This window comes from Falco rusticolus, chromosome 3 (assembly GCF_015220075.1).
Source record: "Falco rusticolus isolate bFalRus1 chromosome 3, bFalRus1.pri, whole genome shotgun sequence".
Taxonomy (NCBI): Eukaryota; Metazoa; Chordata; class Aves; order Falconiformes; family Falconidae; genus Falco; species Falco rusticolus.
In genome coordinates, this window is record NC_051189.1 from 56747004 (window position 1) to 56761156 (window position 14153).

The 14153-nt window shown below is 39.0% G+C and overlaps 1 protein-coding gene across 1 annotated transcript in view; it reads right to left on the reverse strand.

Moving 5' to 3' along the window:
• Positions 1-2188: 2188 nt before the first annotated feature.
• YES1 (YES proto-oncogene 1, Src family tyrosine kinase) overlaps positions 2189-14153 on the reverse strand; it is a 52956-nt gene continuing 40991 nt past the window's right edge. The window contains exons 5-12 of the mRNA XM_037379430.1: positions 10555-10658; positions 9612-9761; positions 9253-9408; positions 8805-8984; positions 6479-6555; positions 5979-6132; positions 5273-5404; positions 2189-4499 (exon numbers count right to left, since the gene is read on the reverse strand). Of these exons, the coding sequence (XP_037235327.1) occupies positions 4291-4499; positions 5273-5404; positions 5979-6132; positions 6479-6555; positions 8805-8984; positions 9253-9408; positions 9612-9761; positions 10555-10658 (1162 nt within the window). The 3' untranslated portion in view covers positions 2189-4290. The remainder of the gene's footprint in view (positions 4500-5272; positions 5405-5978; positions 6133-6478; positions 6556-8804; positions 8985-9252; positions 9409-9611; positions 9762-10554; positions 10659-14153) is intronic.

Consider the following 14153-nt stretch of genomic DNA (forward strand, 5'->3'; position numbering starts at 1 on the left):
ATTTCCACTGCGCGCAAGGGAACAGATGCTCCTCAGTTCCCCTGCATTTCTACCTCCTTTTCAAAATCGGACGGAGAGACATCTGCTATGCCACACCCCTCAGCCTGCTCCCCTCTGCCCACTGAAGTGTGGTACCTCAGCTGCTCGCCTCCATCCTTCCGTCTCACCCCTATGGTAAGGGAGAAGCAGGGAAGCTGTTGTTTGCCCAGCAAACACTCTCCCTCTAAGTGGCAGTAGAGCAAAGTGCAGAGAAAAAAAACCCAAACCTGGTCCTTGAGCAAATCCTTAAGCCTGTGGCTGCAGGTGAAGTCCTGCAGCAGGTTCTGCGACCTCCTAAAGGTCTCTCACAGCTGCCAACCACCTGTGTAAGACCCACCAGCTATCCAGGATTCTCGATCAGAGCCCAGGTTTTACACTCGAGGTCACTGTATCAGAAATAGATGCAACCATCCCATTCCCATCAGCTGACTCTTCCCACCTTGACTTGAAAAGGTGTCTGCCAGATGTGCGTCATGGGGGTTACCAGCCCTGCACTGCCTGGCAGCCTCCTGCAGCGTTTCCAAGGTCAATGGCAATCTTGTTCCTGCATTAGGATCAGGCTGAAGTAGGAACAAGATGCGCGGCTACCAAAGCACCCACGCTTCTGGGCATTTGCACAAATAGACTCGGAGTACCTACTGCACAACACAATGGCTGTTGGATGAACCACAGTTCCAGGCGTCAGCAGTTATCCACCACCTGCTTATGGTGCCCAAATCAGATATTCAAATTTAGTCCTAAATTCTTTAGCAAGTTTTAAGAATCTGAGTCTCCTGTTTGCAATGTACTGCTTAGCTTAAGTGAGTGCTCCTGTGGTTTAAACCCAACATAACTGCGTAGCTCTAAGTGAAGTCTTGTGTGTTGGGGAAAAGCTGGCACAAATACAAATATCTACAGCATCTTCACAGAAAACTTAAAAATTCAGAAGTTTATTGGATTGAACAGATCAAAATAAATAACAAAACTGAGGGCTCATTAAGTTTCGTTGTTTAAATTCATTTATATGCGTTCCAGCTGTGGATAATGTGTTTTAGAATAAACAGTATTGTAGATGACTACAGGTATGATAGAATTCCAACTTGTTGCTACCCATCAGCAAACTCTAGGAGACTTCTTTTTGTAAAAAAAAAAAAAAAAGGTAAGACCTTTCCAAGACTACTTTTCAGGGGTAAGAGCTACGCACAAGCCTAGTGAAATGACAGTCCAGTGGCTGCAAGGATAAAAAGACAAAGTTTTTTTCATAATGCTTTATGCTAAAATAGGGATGTATTTTATCTAAATAGTAGGATAATGCACATTTTTATGTTTGGAAGTTTACTCAAAGACAGTATGAAAATATTCTTAAAATACTACAGCTTGAAACAACGCATGACAGAAACAATCTGCAGGCCTGGCATGCAGAATGGGTATCACAAGGTTCTGGTGGACAATGGGAAGAGCACAGATTACCAGAATTACATTACTGTTGTCATTAAAAATAGTAAAACATTAATTACATTACAGGAAATACTAAAAATACAATAAACTTTGCCATTTTTAGGTTCTGTTAAGAATGGTTTTAGTGCTGTATTAGTTATTGAAACTCAAACAGTACTCTCGCTCCTTAATCTACAGTGGCACTGTACATACACGTCAGGATTTGTGGTTTGAGTTTACTGGTCATTGAGACAGGTAACATTGAATGAAGCTGAGATAAACCACCAGCTATCACAAGAACAAATGTATAAAGCTCCCTGAAAAATTGCACAGAAGTCAACAGTGGCTGCTAATACCATTAAAGCAAGAGAGAGGAGATGTGTTTGCCCTGCAGTGGCAGTGACCGCCAGCTGAGATTCTATACTGGGCTTGCTCTCACAAGAATCCCAAGTCTGTCCATCTGTCTGTCGTGAGGGTTAGTTTTATGTCCAGACAGTACTGTTCTAGTCCTGCCAAGAGCTTCTGAACTGCTCTAGAAAATGTCTCCCTTTTCACAGCAATAATGCACCCTGAACTCAGCATCTTGTATGAAAGTACATTAAAATAGTTTACAGAGCACAAAAATACACCCAAAACTCATGAAGGATTAATTCCCCTCCTTTTCCCCTCAATATGAAAACTACTCTGGTTTTGTCCCCCTCCCACCTTTCCCCCCCCATTTCAAATAAGCAGATGCAATCAAGGAGAAATTTATTTTGAACCAATTCTGCAAAACAGTTCAACAATGCCATACTTTATAAAAATACTTAGTTACATAATTAAACTTATTACTATTTATATAAAAAGTGTGAATGTGAATTTTAAACTCTGTTAGGGTAAGAACCACATCAAGGTCTTCAGGTGAAACAAATAAATTTTCATAAACATACAAACTCTTTTGGAGAAGTTTTATAATACACAACCATTTACAATGAACACGTTCATTAAGTTAGTGTTTTATTCCTTTACTATACAAGTGTTATTACAATGAACCGTTCCATTCAGTAATTAAAAATCCAAACAATGCCGGCGTCATTTTTGGCATTTTTTGTTATAACTGTATTAATACATAAACTCGTATGATTGTGTTATTGATTTTAAAATATTTAGAAAAATTAAAATTCCATTTATTTTTTTGGGGTTTTTTGATTATTTTGTGTGTGTGTTTTTTTGTTGTTTTGTTTTTCTTACATAAAGCCCTTTTAAAATTTGATAACCACAGATGTATAGGGGATAAGCAATGATGAGGGATAATGAAAAACGATGGCACTGTTCTTACAAAGATCTGTTTGGTAGTTGGATTCAATGTAGTGTAAACCCATGAAGAAAGTTAAGTTTAGTACCAGAACTATATTACCAGTTTTTCTGAAATTCATTTGTGGATAGCTTTACAATGATAATATGAATTCCAACCTGGTAGCTAAGTTTAGTGTTCCAAAATTAAAGTACGTAAGCTCAATCAGAAATTCAAGAACCTCATGCAAATTGTTGAGTAAAAGACATGATGTTATTGCTTGATATGTCATTAGCCAAAGAAAATAAATCTAGATGTAGTGTCAACTGAGCTGAATGCCAGCAAATTTCAATGTCACTATATTCGGACAATATTAAATATACTTTATCCCTTTAGTTTTTAAACTTTCACATTTTCTTTTGTTTATTTTCAGTTAAATAATTCTGTAGGAAGGGCAGAAGTGGGAAGAGCAACTGCGTGTAAGTGTGTCTTAATAGTCAAGAAAAGCAAAAGTGCAATCAAATCCCTGAACTAGTGACAGCTAGTGCTTGTGGCACCCACCCTTGTTAACACGTATAAGCCACATACAACAGTACCAGACCTGTCTCTGAGAAAGGACTAAAAAGCGGCCAGTTACCAGCTTCAGTCTTGCTTTCCTGGTGAGCTTTGTTCAGGTAGCCTTCCCATACAAAAGCTTGCAGTTGGATTGGAGCTTAAAAGATTAAAGGTTTTCCCCCCCTGATTGTATTACATAGCTTCAAGTTCAAATATCATCAAACTTTATCAACACAATTTTATAAAATATTACCTCATTTTCTAGTTACCTTCATTATTCTTAATTAGCTATGCAGAAAGAAAAAAAGAAAAATCTCTCATGCTATTTTCCAGTTATATTAATACAAGTATTAACACAGTGCATTATGCTCTCTAATTTCACTATTGAGGTCTACCATTTAGATCAAGTTTTGTCATTCACTGCTCCAATTTCTCTTTTAACCTGCCTACCCTAATTATGTCCATGCAAGAGGAAGCTTAAAGATCAAGACTATGTATCAAATACAGTTATACCATCTTTTGTGGGGGTGGGGGACACACATGTAAATTTGAACACAGGGAGTTTTACAGAACTGGAATAGAATTGCTTGGTCCCACAAAGTTCTTCTGCATTAAAAATGTCTTACCCCAAGATCACTAATTCCAGACAATTCCCTCTTTAGTAGAATGATTATCAAATGTTGGGAAAATAAAGGATTTGAAACATTGGTTTTTCTGCTATTGTTCACACCAACACTCATTTTTCTACCCTGTATTTTCAGTAAGCTTCCTTTGGACCCTGAAAATAAGTTGGGAAAGAGGAAAAAAATAAAAACATATCATTGGTAAATTAGATTATAACACTTTAAAAGTGGTTTTGTGCAACTGCATCATGAAATTCCAGTTTGCCATAAAGAGCATGCAAAGTAGCAAAGATTTTCTTTCCTTTGATTCCTTACAGACGTCAGGAACTCTTTGCAAGTCTTTTAACATTTGGCAGATTTGTGCATGTTATATAGACTGTTGGCTTATAAATTGTCTCCAGGCTGGTACTGTGGTTCTGTAGCAGTAAAGTAGTCCTCCAAGAAAGACTGTATATATTCAAATGTTGGTCTTTCATCAGGGTCCTTCTTCCAACACAGTTTCATTAACTCGTGGAGAGACTCTGGGCAGCCTTGCGGGCAAGGCATCCTATATCCACGTTCCACTTGTTCCAGAACTTCCCGATTCACCATCCCTGAAAGAAAAGCATTTTAGGTCTGAATGACATTATGCAAAGAACAGTTTCCTGAAGGTTTTCAAGTGTGTCTCCAGCTGCGATGCATGTGAATCTACCAGAACAGGACCTGTAATGAATGCACTTTATAATGAAAGAAACCTTTACATTTTGCATTAAAGACACTTTCTGAAAATTGTTTCATTATTCTGGGAATTCCTCAGTATCTGGTTCTTCTTCCATTTGTATACTTTCCCACTGCCTTGGGCCTACCCTTTCAAAATGGAGACTCAAGCACAAATACCTTCTGCCCACCTTTAAGTTCCATTCAATGACCACCTGATTTGAAATCAGATCAACAAAAAGGCATTATACACACCTAACAGAAATGCCTTACAAATTCCAGTCCCAGGAAAACAGCTAACAAAATACATTACATATGTTTAGGTTCAAAAACCGATCTAGTAGCTTCACTCTACTGATGCTTACTGTGGCTTGGGAAAATATCAGAAGTAGAAATTTCAGGGACAGATAGGATAACATAAGGATACCCACTAATCTGAAATGAACTATCAGTCACATTTACAAATGCTATTAGAGCATTTTAAAAAATATATAAGAGTTAATCTCTAAATAAAACCAAGTAGCTTTGTGAAAAAAGGAACCAGTGAAGTGTTACTAATTTTTTGACTCTGCTTGTCAACTGTGGGCTCTGAATGAAGGCAAAAAGTACAAAAGGTAACTTCAGAAGTGCAGAATACAGTAAAGAAAAATCTATTAAATTTCCCTCTTACCTGGATATGGCACTCTCCCCTTTGTTACCAGCTCTGTCAGTAAAATTCCAAATGACCACACATCTGACTTGATTGTAAACCGACCATACAATGCTGCTTCCGGAGCGGTCCATTTAATTGGAAATTTAGCTCCTACAAACATCAGAAAGACATTCAGTTCCCCTTGCTTATACATAATTTGCTTACATTTCAAACTATATTAAAAAAAGTACTGCACTCAAAACAATTTTACATTTTGCTTTGTTGACAAAATTTAAGGTGGTTTAGTATTTTAATATTTCAAACTGGAAAGCAGTTTCAAACTAAGGCAGAAACTACTGGCCACAATTTCTGGAAGCACTTAAGACATCTGGGACTCTTAATTAAATATGTTTCAAAAAAGTGAAATGATCTTCAGAATCTGATAAGCATCATCTCTGGAATGTCAGCTCTCTTCAAACTGTAGCAAGTTTTACCCCCCCAAAAAAACCTAAAAACTTTTTTGAAAACACAAGCAAACTACCAGATAATTTTGAAAATTAAAAAGTTTACTAAAATTGTGCTTAGGAGAGGAGGACAACTAAACATAACCGTGAAAGCACACTTTCACGTCACATGAATAATCTTTATTCATGCAGACAGAATACACAGACACATTCTGCCAAATGTAATAGTTCTAAGTAATTTGAAGGTAACTGGTCTTATTCAGTAAATGAATCAGTCTTACCTTGTCTTGCAGTGTACTCATTGTCCTCTATTAACCTTGCTAAACCAAAGTCTGCTATTTTACACACAAGATTGTCTCCTACAAGAATGTTAGCTGCCCGGAGATCCCTGTGGATGTAGTTCATTCTTTCAATGTAAGCCATGCCATCAGCAATCTTAAAAATAAAGTTTTATTAAAGATTATTCTTCATGACTATTTACATTTCTCCCAAGCATTAAGCTGCATCCCTTTAGTTTAGCTCCATTCTCATTGTATAAGTCTAGGAAGTATAGCACAGCAAGAGCTTGTGATGGCACAGGGTGTCTGGCTATACGGTATCTGCTAACTGGGTACTAGACTGTTTGTTTTTGCCAAATTACAAACCTACAACAGAATATGTAAGACAGAACAGTGTAAAATATCCACAGCATTCAATATTTATATTTAGTTGATATCTGATATAGTTTTAAATCTCTTCTCTAAAGCACAAAATCACAGTTGTCTTGGTTTATACAATGTACCTGAGCAGCCATGTCGACCAGCTGTGGGAGTTTTAAGTATTTCCCTTCTCCTTCCTTAAGGAAGTCTAGCAAGCTGCCTGTAAAAGATAACGCATTTTGGGGAAAGAAAGGGAAAACCCAACACATTAATTTGATCTGAAAACAGAAATGAGAACTTTTTCCCTAGACATTACGATTTATTCATCTCCCCAAATCTGTATTTGAAAATCCATCATTTACCAGAATACACGACTCAATGACTGTGCCTGATAACCAGCTAGTGCAAGTTTTCTCCAAGTATTTTGGAATCCATTTCAATAATTCAATAAAACAGATTGCTGCTTGATGATTATATGGCAATACATAAGGATTTTTTCCAATATTCCTGGTATCAATGTCTTTCCTAGCTGGGCTTTTTTCCCCAGTGAGATTTATAATTAAAGAACAAAAAACCTCCTATCCATTACTTTCTAACAGCTCCAATTATATACTAGAAAAATGATTCTGAAATTGGGTTCATTTTGTTGCTTTTTCTTCCTTACAGGGGAAAACAAAAGTATCTTGCATTCTTTGTAATATATTATCTTATCCCATTTATATAATGCAATTGCATTCAGAACATTACAACATAAGCAGTATTTGAAATCAGTTCCAAGGATCTGCACTTAAAGACAGTGATCTTTACACACATGGTAAAACTTGGTCTCTGACGTAACAGCTTTCCCTACGGTGTAATTATGCCATAAGTATACAGGAACCTAATCTCTTTCCTAAGAAACTGGAGAAGACTAATGATTAATCAGTCTCATCATAGTCAAAATTATGACAAAATTACAAGTGTGGTGATGGTAGAGAAAAAAACACTGAACCACATATCTTGCAATGGATTCATCGCTGTAGCCACAAATTAGGTAATTCTGATGTGGTTTTAGTCACTTGCTGTATTTCTGCATTGAAAGTAAAAGTGTGGCAGGCCAGACCCACACTGCTGCTGCTGTTTGTTGTGTGTGTTTGCACAGACTTTTTCCCACCTTGGCTCATGAGCTCAAAGGACCAAAGACGAACAAAGATTTCACATTGATCCTTAGTAACCTGTCCGCATTAGAAAAAATTTTGGGTACTGTGCAGTTCTCACCTACCTCTTTTCCTTGTAAAAAGAGAAAGAAAAAAAATTTAAAAAATTGCCACTAGCTTTCAAGTATGAACCACCAAAGAGGTTTTATGTTTTTTGGCAAAATGTGAGATGTTTTTCAAATGAAAACAGAGGCTTCCAATGGCATTTTTAACCTATAATTTAATCAAACATGCTACTGTTTTTCCAATTCTTCTGGTTTTTGTAATGTAACATCCCAGTTCTGGGTTTAAACTTTCCTTTTTCTTAGACAGAAAGCTATAAAGCATTTTTTTTTTCCTGATTGCCTTCCTGAAACCTGACTTCTGAACACTGAAAAGTGATTTTGCATGGCAGATTTAAGACCTGACAGACTATCTAGTGTTACTTAGAAACAACAGCACAGAAGGAAACAACAGCACAGAAGGAACTTTTTAGATTTTCTACTCCTTTCTACCCTTCTACTTACACAACACTTTAAAAAGACCATCCAAACAGGAAGAAGACTCCCATATATTTGTGGCAGAGTAGTGAACACAAGTAGCCACTCTCCTGGACTTTAAAATTGCTTCTATTTCTTATCAGGATAGCAAATAATCTCTGTGAGATGAACAGAAGTCTGCGTTTTTTAAAAAGCGGAATAAATGACTTGAAAATCTGCTGCTTCTTAATACTAATGTGTTTATTTCTACATTCAGCCTAAACCTCTAAATCTCTGTTTCAGCAGCAGGGGAAACAATACAGAGCAAGGGAAGAGGGATGAAAGACTGATAACAAAGGAGAGAGTCTGGAAAGAAAACCTCAACTTTTTTAACATTTACTATTACACTGCTGGAAAAGAAAAACTAAAAAAAAAAAAGCAAAATTCAACTGATTCTGTCATTGCAAGCACGATCTGTCTACAGGCAGGTATATTATCATGATGATATTCCCAGCTACGCCATCCAACTTTAATGTAACAGACAGTACACACTAAAAAATGAGGAGAAAACCCCCCAGTCTTGTACGGAAGTTTAGCAAGGGTGACACAGATGCGCAAAAACAGCCATGCCCCTGCTCACAATCTAAATCAGAACTGCTTCAAGTAGGTCAAGCGTTGATCATTTTAATTTAATCAAAATTTCTACTTATACTCCAGTCAGCTTAAACCTAACAATAATTAAACATTTAATTTGTTGCTGGGATCTTAAATAATCTTTTAAATGTAGTATCTTCAGATTATTCTGCCACACACACCTTTTGTCATGAATTCAGTGACGATGTAGATTGGTTCCTCAGAAACAACTGCATATAGCGGAACAAGCTTGTCGTGTCGCAATTTCTTCATGATCTGAGCCTCCTGCAGGAAAGCTTCTGGCATCATTGTACCAGGTTTTAGTGTCTTGATTGCTACTTTTGTGGTTCCATTCCATGTTCCTAGAGAAACAAATCAGATTTTATTCTCCACTATAATACTGAAGAGATTTTCTGCTGAAACTGCATTTTCTTCTGTTTTCTTAGCTAAAAGAATAATTATAAACTAGAATGATATTGAGTATTTTACTTTTACATGCCTGATGATCATTGGTATTTTTTCCCTTCACTTATTTGTCAGATTATCTTTCAGATCCCAATACTGATTTACTTAAAATACTATTAAAACATTCACAGAAACAAATGAAAGATGTCACATTTAAGTTCTTACCCATCCATACTTCACCAAAACATCCTTGGCCCAACTTAACTTCTAGCCTCAAAGATTCTCTAGGAATTTCCCAGGCATCTTTTGCTAGCCCCTGTGTTTGCGGTTTCACAGTGGGACACACAGTTGTTAGCTTATGACACAGCCCATCGGCATGTTCTGGAAAACAGAAAGAATAAGCTTCATAGTTAAACAGGGGTAACACAACATCCTAATATTGATAAAAAGAACGAGCCCATTTACTGTTTGTCAAAACAAGAAGAAATGTTATGGTTGTAAATTTTAAGAATAAGCTACATATGCAATTTTTCTTCCTCACAATAGGCACAAGGCAGCATTGGGACATTAGCACTTGGGCTTACCTCTGTAGTGTTTCACCAACTTCTGTAGAGATTCAAATTGTGCTCTGGTTGTGATATAGTATCCACCATTGTCAAGTTTTCTGATTTTGTAGTGTTTCACATTATCACCTCTGACCTCATCCCAGTCACGTATGGAAAGGGAGTAAGCACCTAGGAAAAAAGTCATACTTGGTTCTTCACCAAAAATTTAAAAACATATTTAATGTGTCTCCTCAGCTGTCATTAAACATATACATGTGTGCACATGCATATGTATCATGTGATAGACAAAAATGGTCATTATATCCATCTTGGTGGTGGTGGGAGTGGCAAAACGGGAGAGAGAAGAGGTACTGTCCTGTTTTCAGCTGTGGTAGAGTTAATTTTCTTCCTAGTAGCTGTTACAATGCTGTGTTTTGGATTTAGTATGAGAATAATGTTGATAACACACTGTTTTAGTTGTTACTAAACAGTGCTTACTCTAAGTCAAGCACTTTTCAGTTTCTCATGCTCTGTAAGTGAATTGCACAAGAAGCCAGGAGGCAGCATAACCAGGACAGCTGACCTGAGCTAGCCAAAGGGATGTTCCATACCACAGAACCTCACGCTCAGTGTATAAACTGGGGGGAGTTGGCTGGGAGGCGCTTGCTGCGGACCAGCTGGGCATTGGTCAGTGCATGGTGAGCAACTGTATTACGCATCATTTGTTTTTCTTGAGTTGTATTCCTCTCTCTCAATTTATCTCCCTTTTCATTGCAATTTTTATTAGAATTGGTATTGTATTATATTTTATTTTATTTCAATTATTAAACTGTTCTTATCTCAACCCATAGGTTTTATCTTTTTTCCCTGATTCTCCTCTCCATCCCAGCAGGGTGTGGGTGTGTGTTAGTGAGTGAGCGGCTGCGTGACACTTAGTTGCTGGCTGGAGTTAAACCACAACAGATATAATAAATATACATACCTTTAGTGGTTTCACTCTCTCTTACTAAGAAAATACCGCGCTGGTTCCCAGGATTTAAAAGTAGCCTTTCTGCATCCTTCCTGCCCATCTTACCAAAATACCACCTAGAAAAAATGTTAAATAAGACATGTGTAAGTAAAAGCTTTCAGTGCTCTGGTAATCATATAAATACAAATTGTGAAATCTCAAGCGTTGACTGGAATACTATTGTCCCAAAGCAGGTAAAGATCAACAAAATAATGACATCCATATAATCAAAAGATTAAGATGACCTATTTTTATATGACTCTCATTTCTATTGTTTGCAAAATACATGTAAAGAGGCTTCTATCCACAAATACTACTTTCTTCTGATTGTTTAACAATGGACATTGACAGTACTCAATATTGAAAGTAACACCCTCATTCTGGTTAAGCTGGATCAGATGACACATTGGTAGCACACTTAAACACTGCAGCAGCTGAAACTCCCTTCTATAAGAAGTTTTGGCTACTGGAAACCACAGGCCTGTCAGCCTGACCTAGGTGCCGAGGAAGGTTATGGAGCAGGTCATCTTGAGCACCATCATGCTGCACATACAGGACAACTGGGGGATCAGGCCCAGCCAGCGTGGGGTTATGAAAGGCAGGTCCTGCTTGATGAACCTGATCTCCTTCTATGACAAGATGACCCACCTAGCGGATGAGGGAAAGGCCGTGGATGTGTCTCCCTGGACCTTAGTAAAGCCCTTGACACCGTCTCCCACAGCATCCTCCTGGGGAAACTGGGTGCCCATGGCTTGGGCAGGTGTACTCTGTGCTGGGTTAAAAGCTGGCTGGCTGGCCGAGCCCAGCTGGTGGTGAATGGAGTCACATCCAGCCGGGGACTGGTCACAAGTGGTGTTCCCCAGGGCTCAGTGCTGGGGCCAGTGCTGTTTAGTATCTTTATCGATGATCCGGACGAGGAGATCGAGTGCCCCCTCAGTAAGTTTGCAGGTGACACCAAGTTGTGGGGGAGGGTTGACCTGCCGGAGGGCAGGCAGGCTCTGCAGAGGGGTCTGGACAGGCTGGACCGATGGGACAAGGCCAACTGTTTGAGGTGCAGCCAGGCCCAGTGCCGGGCCCTGCCCCTGGGTCACACCAGCCCCACGCAGCGCTACAGGCTGGGGCAGAGCGGCTGGGAAGCACCTGGTGGGAAAGGGCCTGGGGGTGCTGGTCAACAGCCAGCTGGACATGAGCCAGCAGTGTGCCCAGGGGGCCAAGGTGGCCATCAGCGTCCTGGCTTGTATCAGAGACAGTGTGGCCAGCAGGACAAGGGAGGTGATTGTCCCCCTGTGCTCAGCACTGGTGAGGCCGCACCTCGAATGCTGGGTTCGGTTTTGGGCCCCTCACTGCAAGTGACATTGATGCACTGGAGCGTGTCCAGGGAAGGGCAACGAAACTGGTGAAGGGTCTAGAGAACAAGTCTTACAGGGTTGTTTAGTTTGGAGAGGAGGAGGTTCGGGGGGCCCTTATTGCTCTCTACAACTGCCTGAAAGGAGGTTATGGACAGGTGGGGTAAGGTGTCTTCTCCCATATAACAACCAATAGGACAAGAGGAAATGGCCTCAAGTTACACTGGTGAAGGTTTAAATTGGATATTAGGAAAAATTTCTTCACCAAAAGGGTGGCGAACCATTGGAACAGGCTGCCCAGGGAGGTGGTAAAATCACCATCCCTGGAGGTGTTTAAAAACGCATAGATGTGGTGATTAGGGCCATGGTTTAGTGATGGACTTGATGATCTTAAAGGTCTTTTCCAACCTAAATGATTTTATGATTCTATGTTAGAAAACAATATTTAATGCAAAGTGGGTGTGCATAAATGTCTCTGGATGACAGGTTCGTTTAGGTTGGAAGGGGCCCTCCAGAGATCTCTGGTCCAGCCTCCTGCTGCAAGCAGGGTCAGCTGTGACCTGGCTGCTCAGGGCGTTGTCCACTCCAGTCTTGAAAACCTTGAATGATGGAGCCCACACAGCCAACTGGGCAACCTGTGCCCCTGCCTGCCTGTCGTCAGGATAAAAAGGTTTCTTCTTATATCCAGCTGGAATCTCTCCTGTTTCAAATTCTATTGCCTCTCATCCTTCCCTACCTCAGTAGAGGGAGCAATTTTTTCTACTGATCATTTAGAAAGAACCCTGTGGTAGATATCATTTACTTCTCTATAAGTAACAACACACCTTTGTGGCGTTCATTCTGACATCGAAAAGTACACAGATGTTTTAAAACACCTTTGTTTTTTCTTGCCTTAAGTTCTTTCACAAAAGGAATTTCTTCTATTATGCTCCCACAGTGTGCTCGTCCTGATGAATAGCCTGCACACAGCTCTGTCCTGAGCCAGTGATAAATTTTAAGGTCCGTATCCCAGTGAACCCCCAGACTTCGGAATAACATTATTCCTAACTACATTTTATTTTGAATATGTGCCTCAGAAGTCAAAGTGATGCAAAACATAAATTTCAAACATTTCCATTTGATGCTGCCACAGCATCAAGCAAATCTGGCTTCGTGAGTGTTGTGAGAAGAAAATTAATATTGGAAAGTGCTGCAAAACAATGGTTTTGTGGGTGAAACATTTGGTGGGGAAATACGTAGGTAAAGAGGGATCATTTTGTTGGCCTATAAACAGAATGGCCTGTGCATTTACTTGGGAATTTGAAACTTATTCTTACTTTTTTATTTTATTTATAGGTTGACTGTTTAAGTAGATGTGCAAAATTAGAATTGGATATGAGAGTACATACACGTGAGACAATTTGGATGTAACCTATAATCTTATTGAAGCAAACCTGAACCCTAGTTAACTACTCCACATGAAAATGCCTCTTCCCCAGACTACCACAACAATTTACAAACCGTAAAGTGTTATTTTGTTTCATTGCCTATAAAATAATAGTGGGATTTACTTGTTCTTTTTATAAGCACTAAATATTTATATTATGGTATCATTCAAAAGGCACATGCATAATACAGATCCCATCTCATTCAAAAGGCACACAGATAATATGGATCCCATCACAAGCAGTTTGTTATATAAATGACTTCAGGTTTTAGAAAAGACCACTTCAAGAAAATCCTAGCAACTTGGGTCTGTGTATTGCTTTCGCACTTGCAACTAAGTGCAATCACAAAAACCCCCCTATAAATGCCATCAAACCCCAGGGTTAACAAATGAACTCTAACGCAAATGAACTCTGTTCCAAATGCTGTGGTAATATTTAATAAAATCAGCACTAATTCTTTTAAAATAGTCAGTTTGGAAAAGCTTCCTCACTCATCACCTCTCAGTCTCACCTCCAGTCATCACATAAACTAGCCAGCTCTTAGGGGCCATACTTTCTTTGCAGAAACACTGAATTCTAGTTTGCGAGGGGCTATCATCCCCATTTCAGCACTACTGCATCTGTAATGACAATATGGTTTTACTGCACAGTTTTTTTAAAAAAAACACCCTCAATTTTTCTTCAAAAAATCTGAAGTCAATAGTTTTAAAAGCAGCTGAAACTCAAGGGCATAAATTAACAGTGCATCTTTGATCCAATTACTTTTTAATAGCAAAGAGCCAGGTGACAGCAGTAGCAA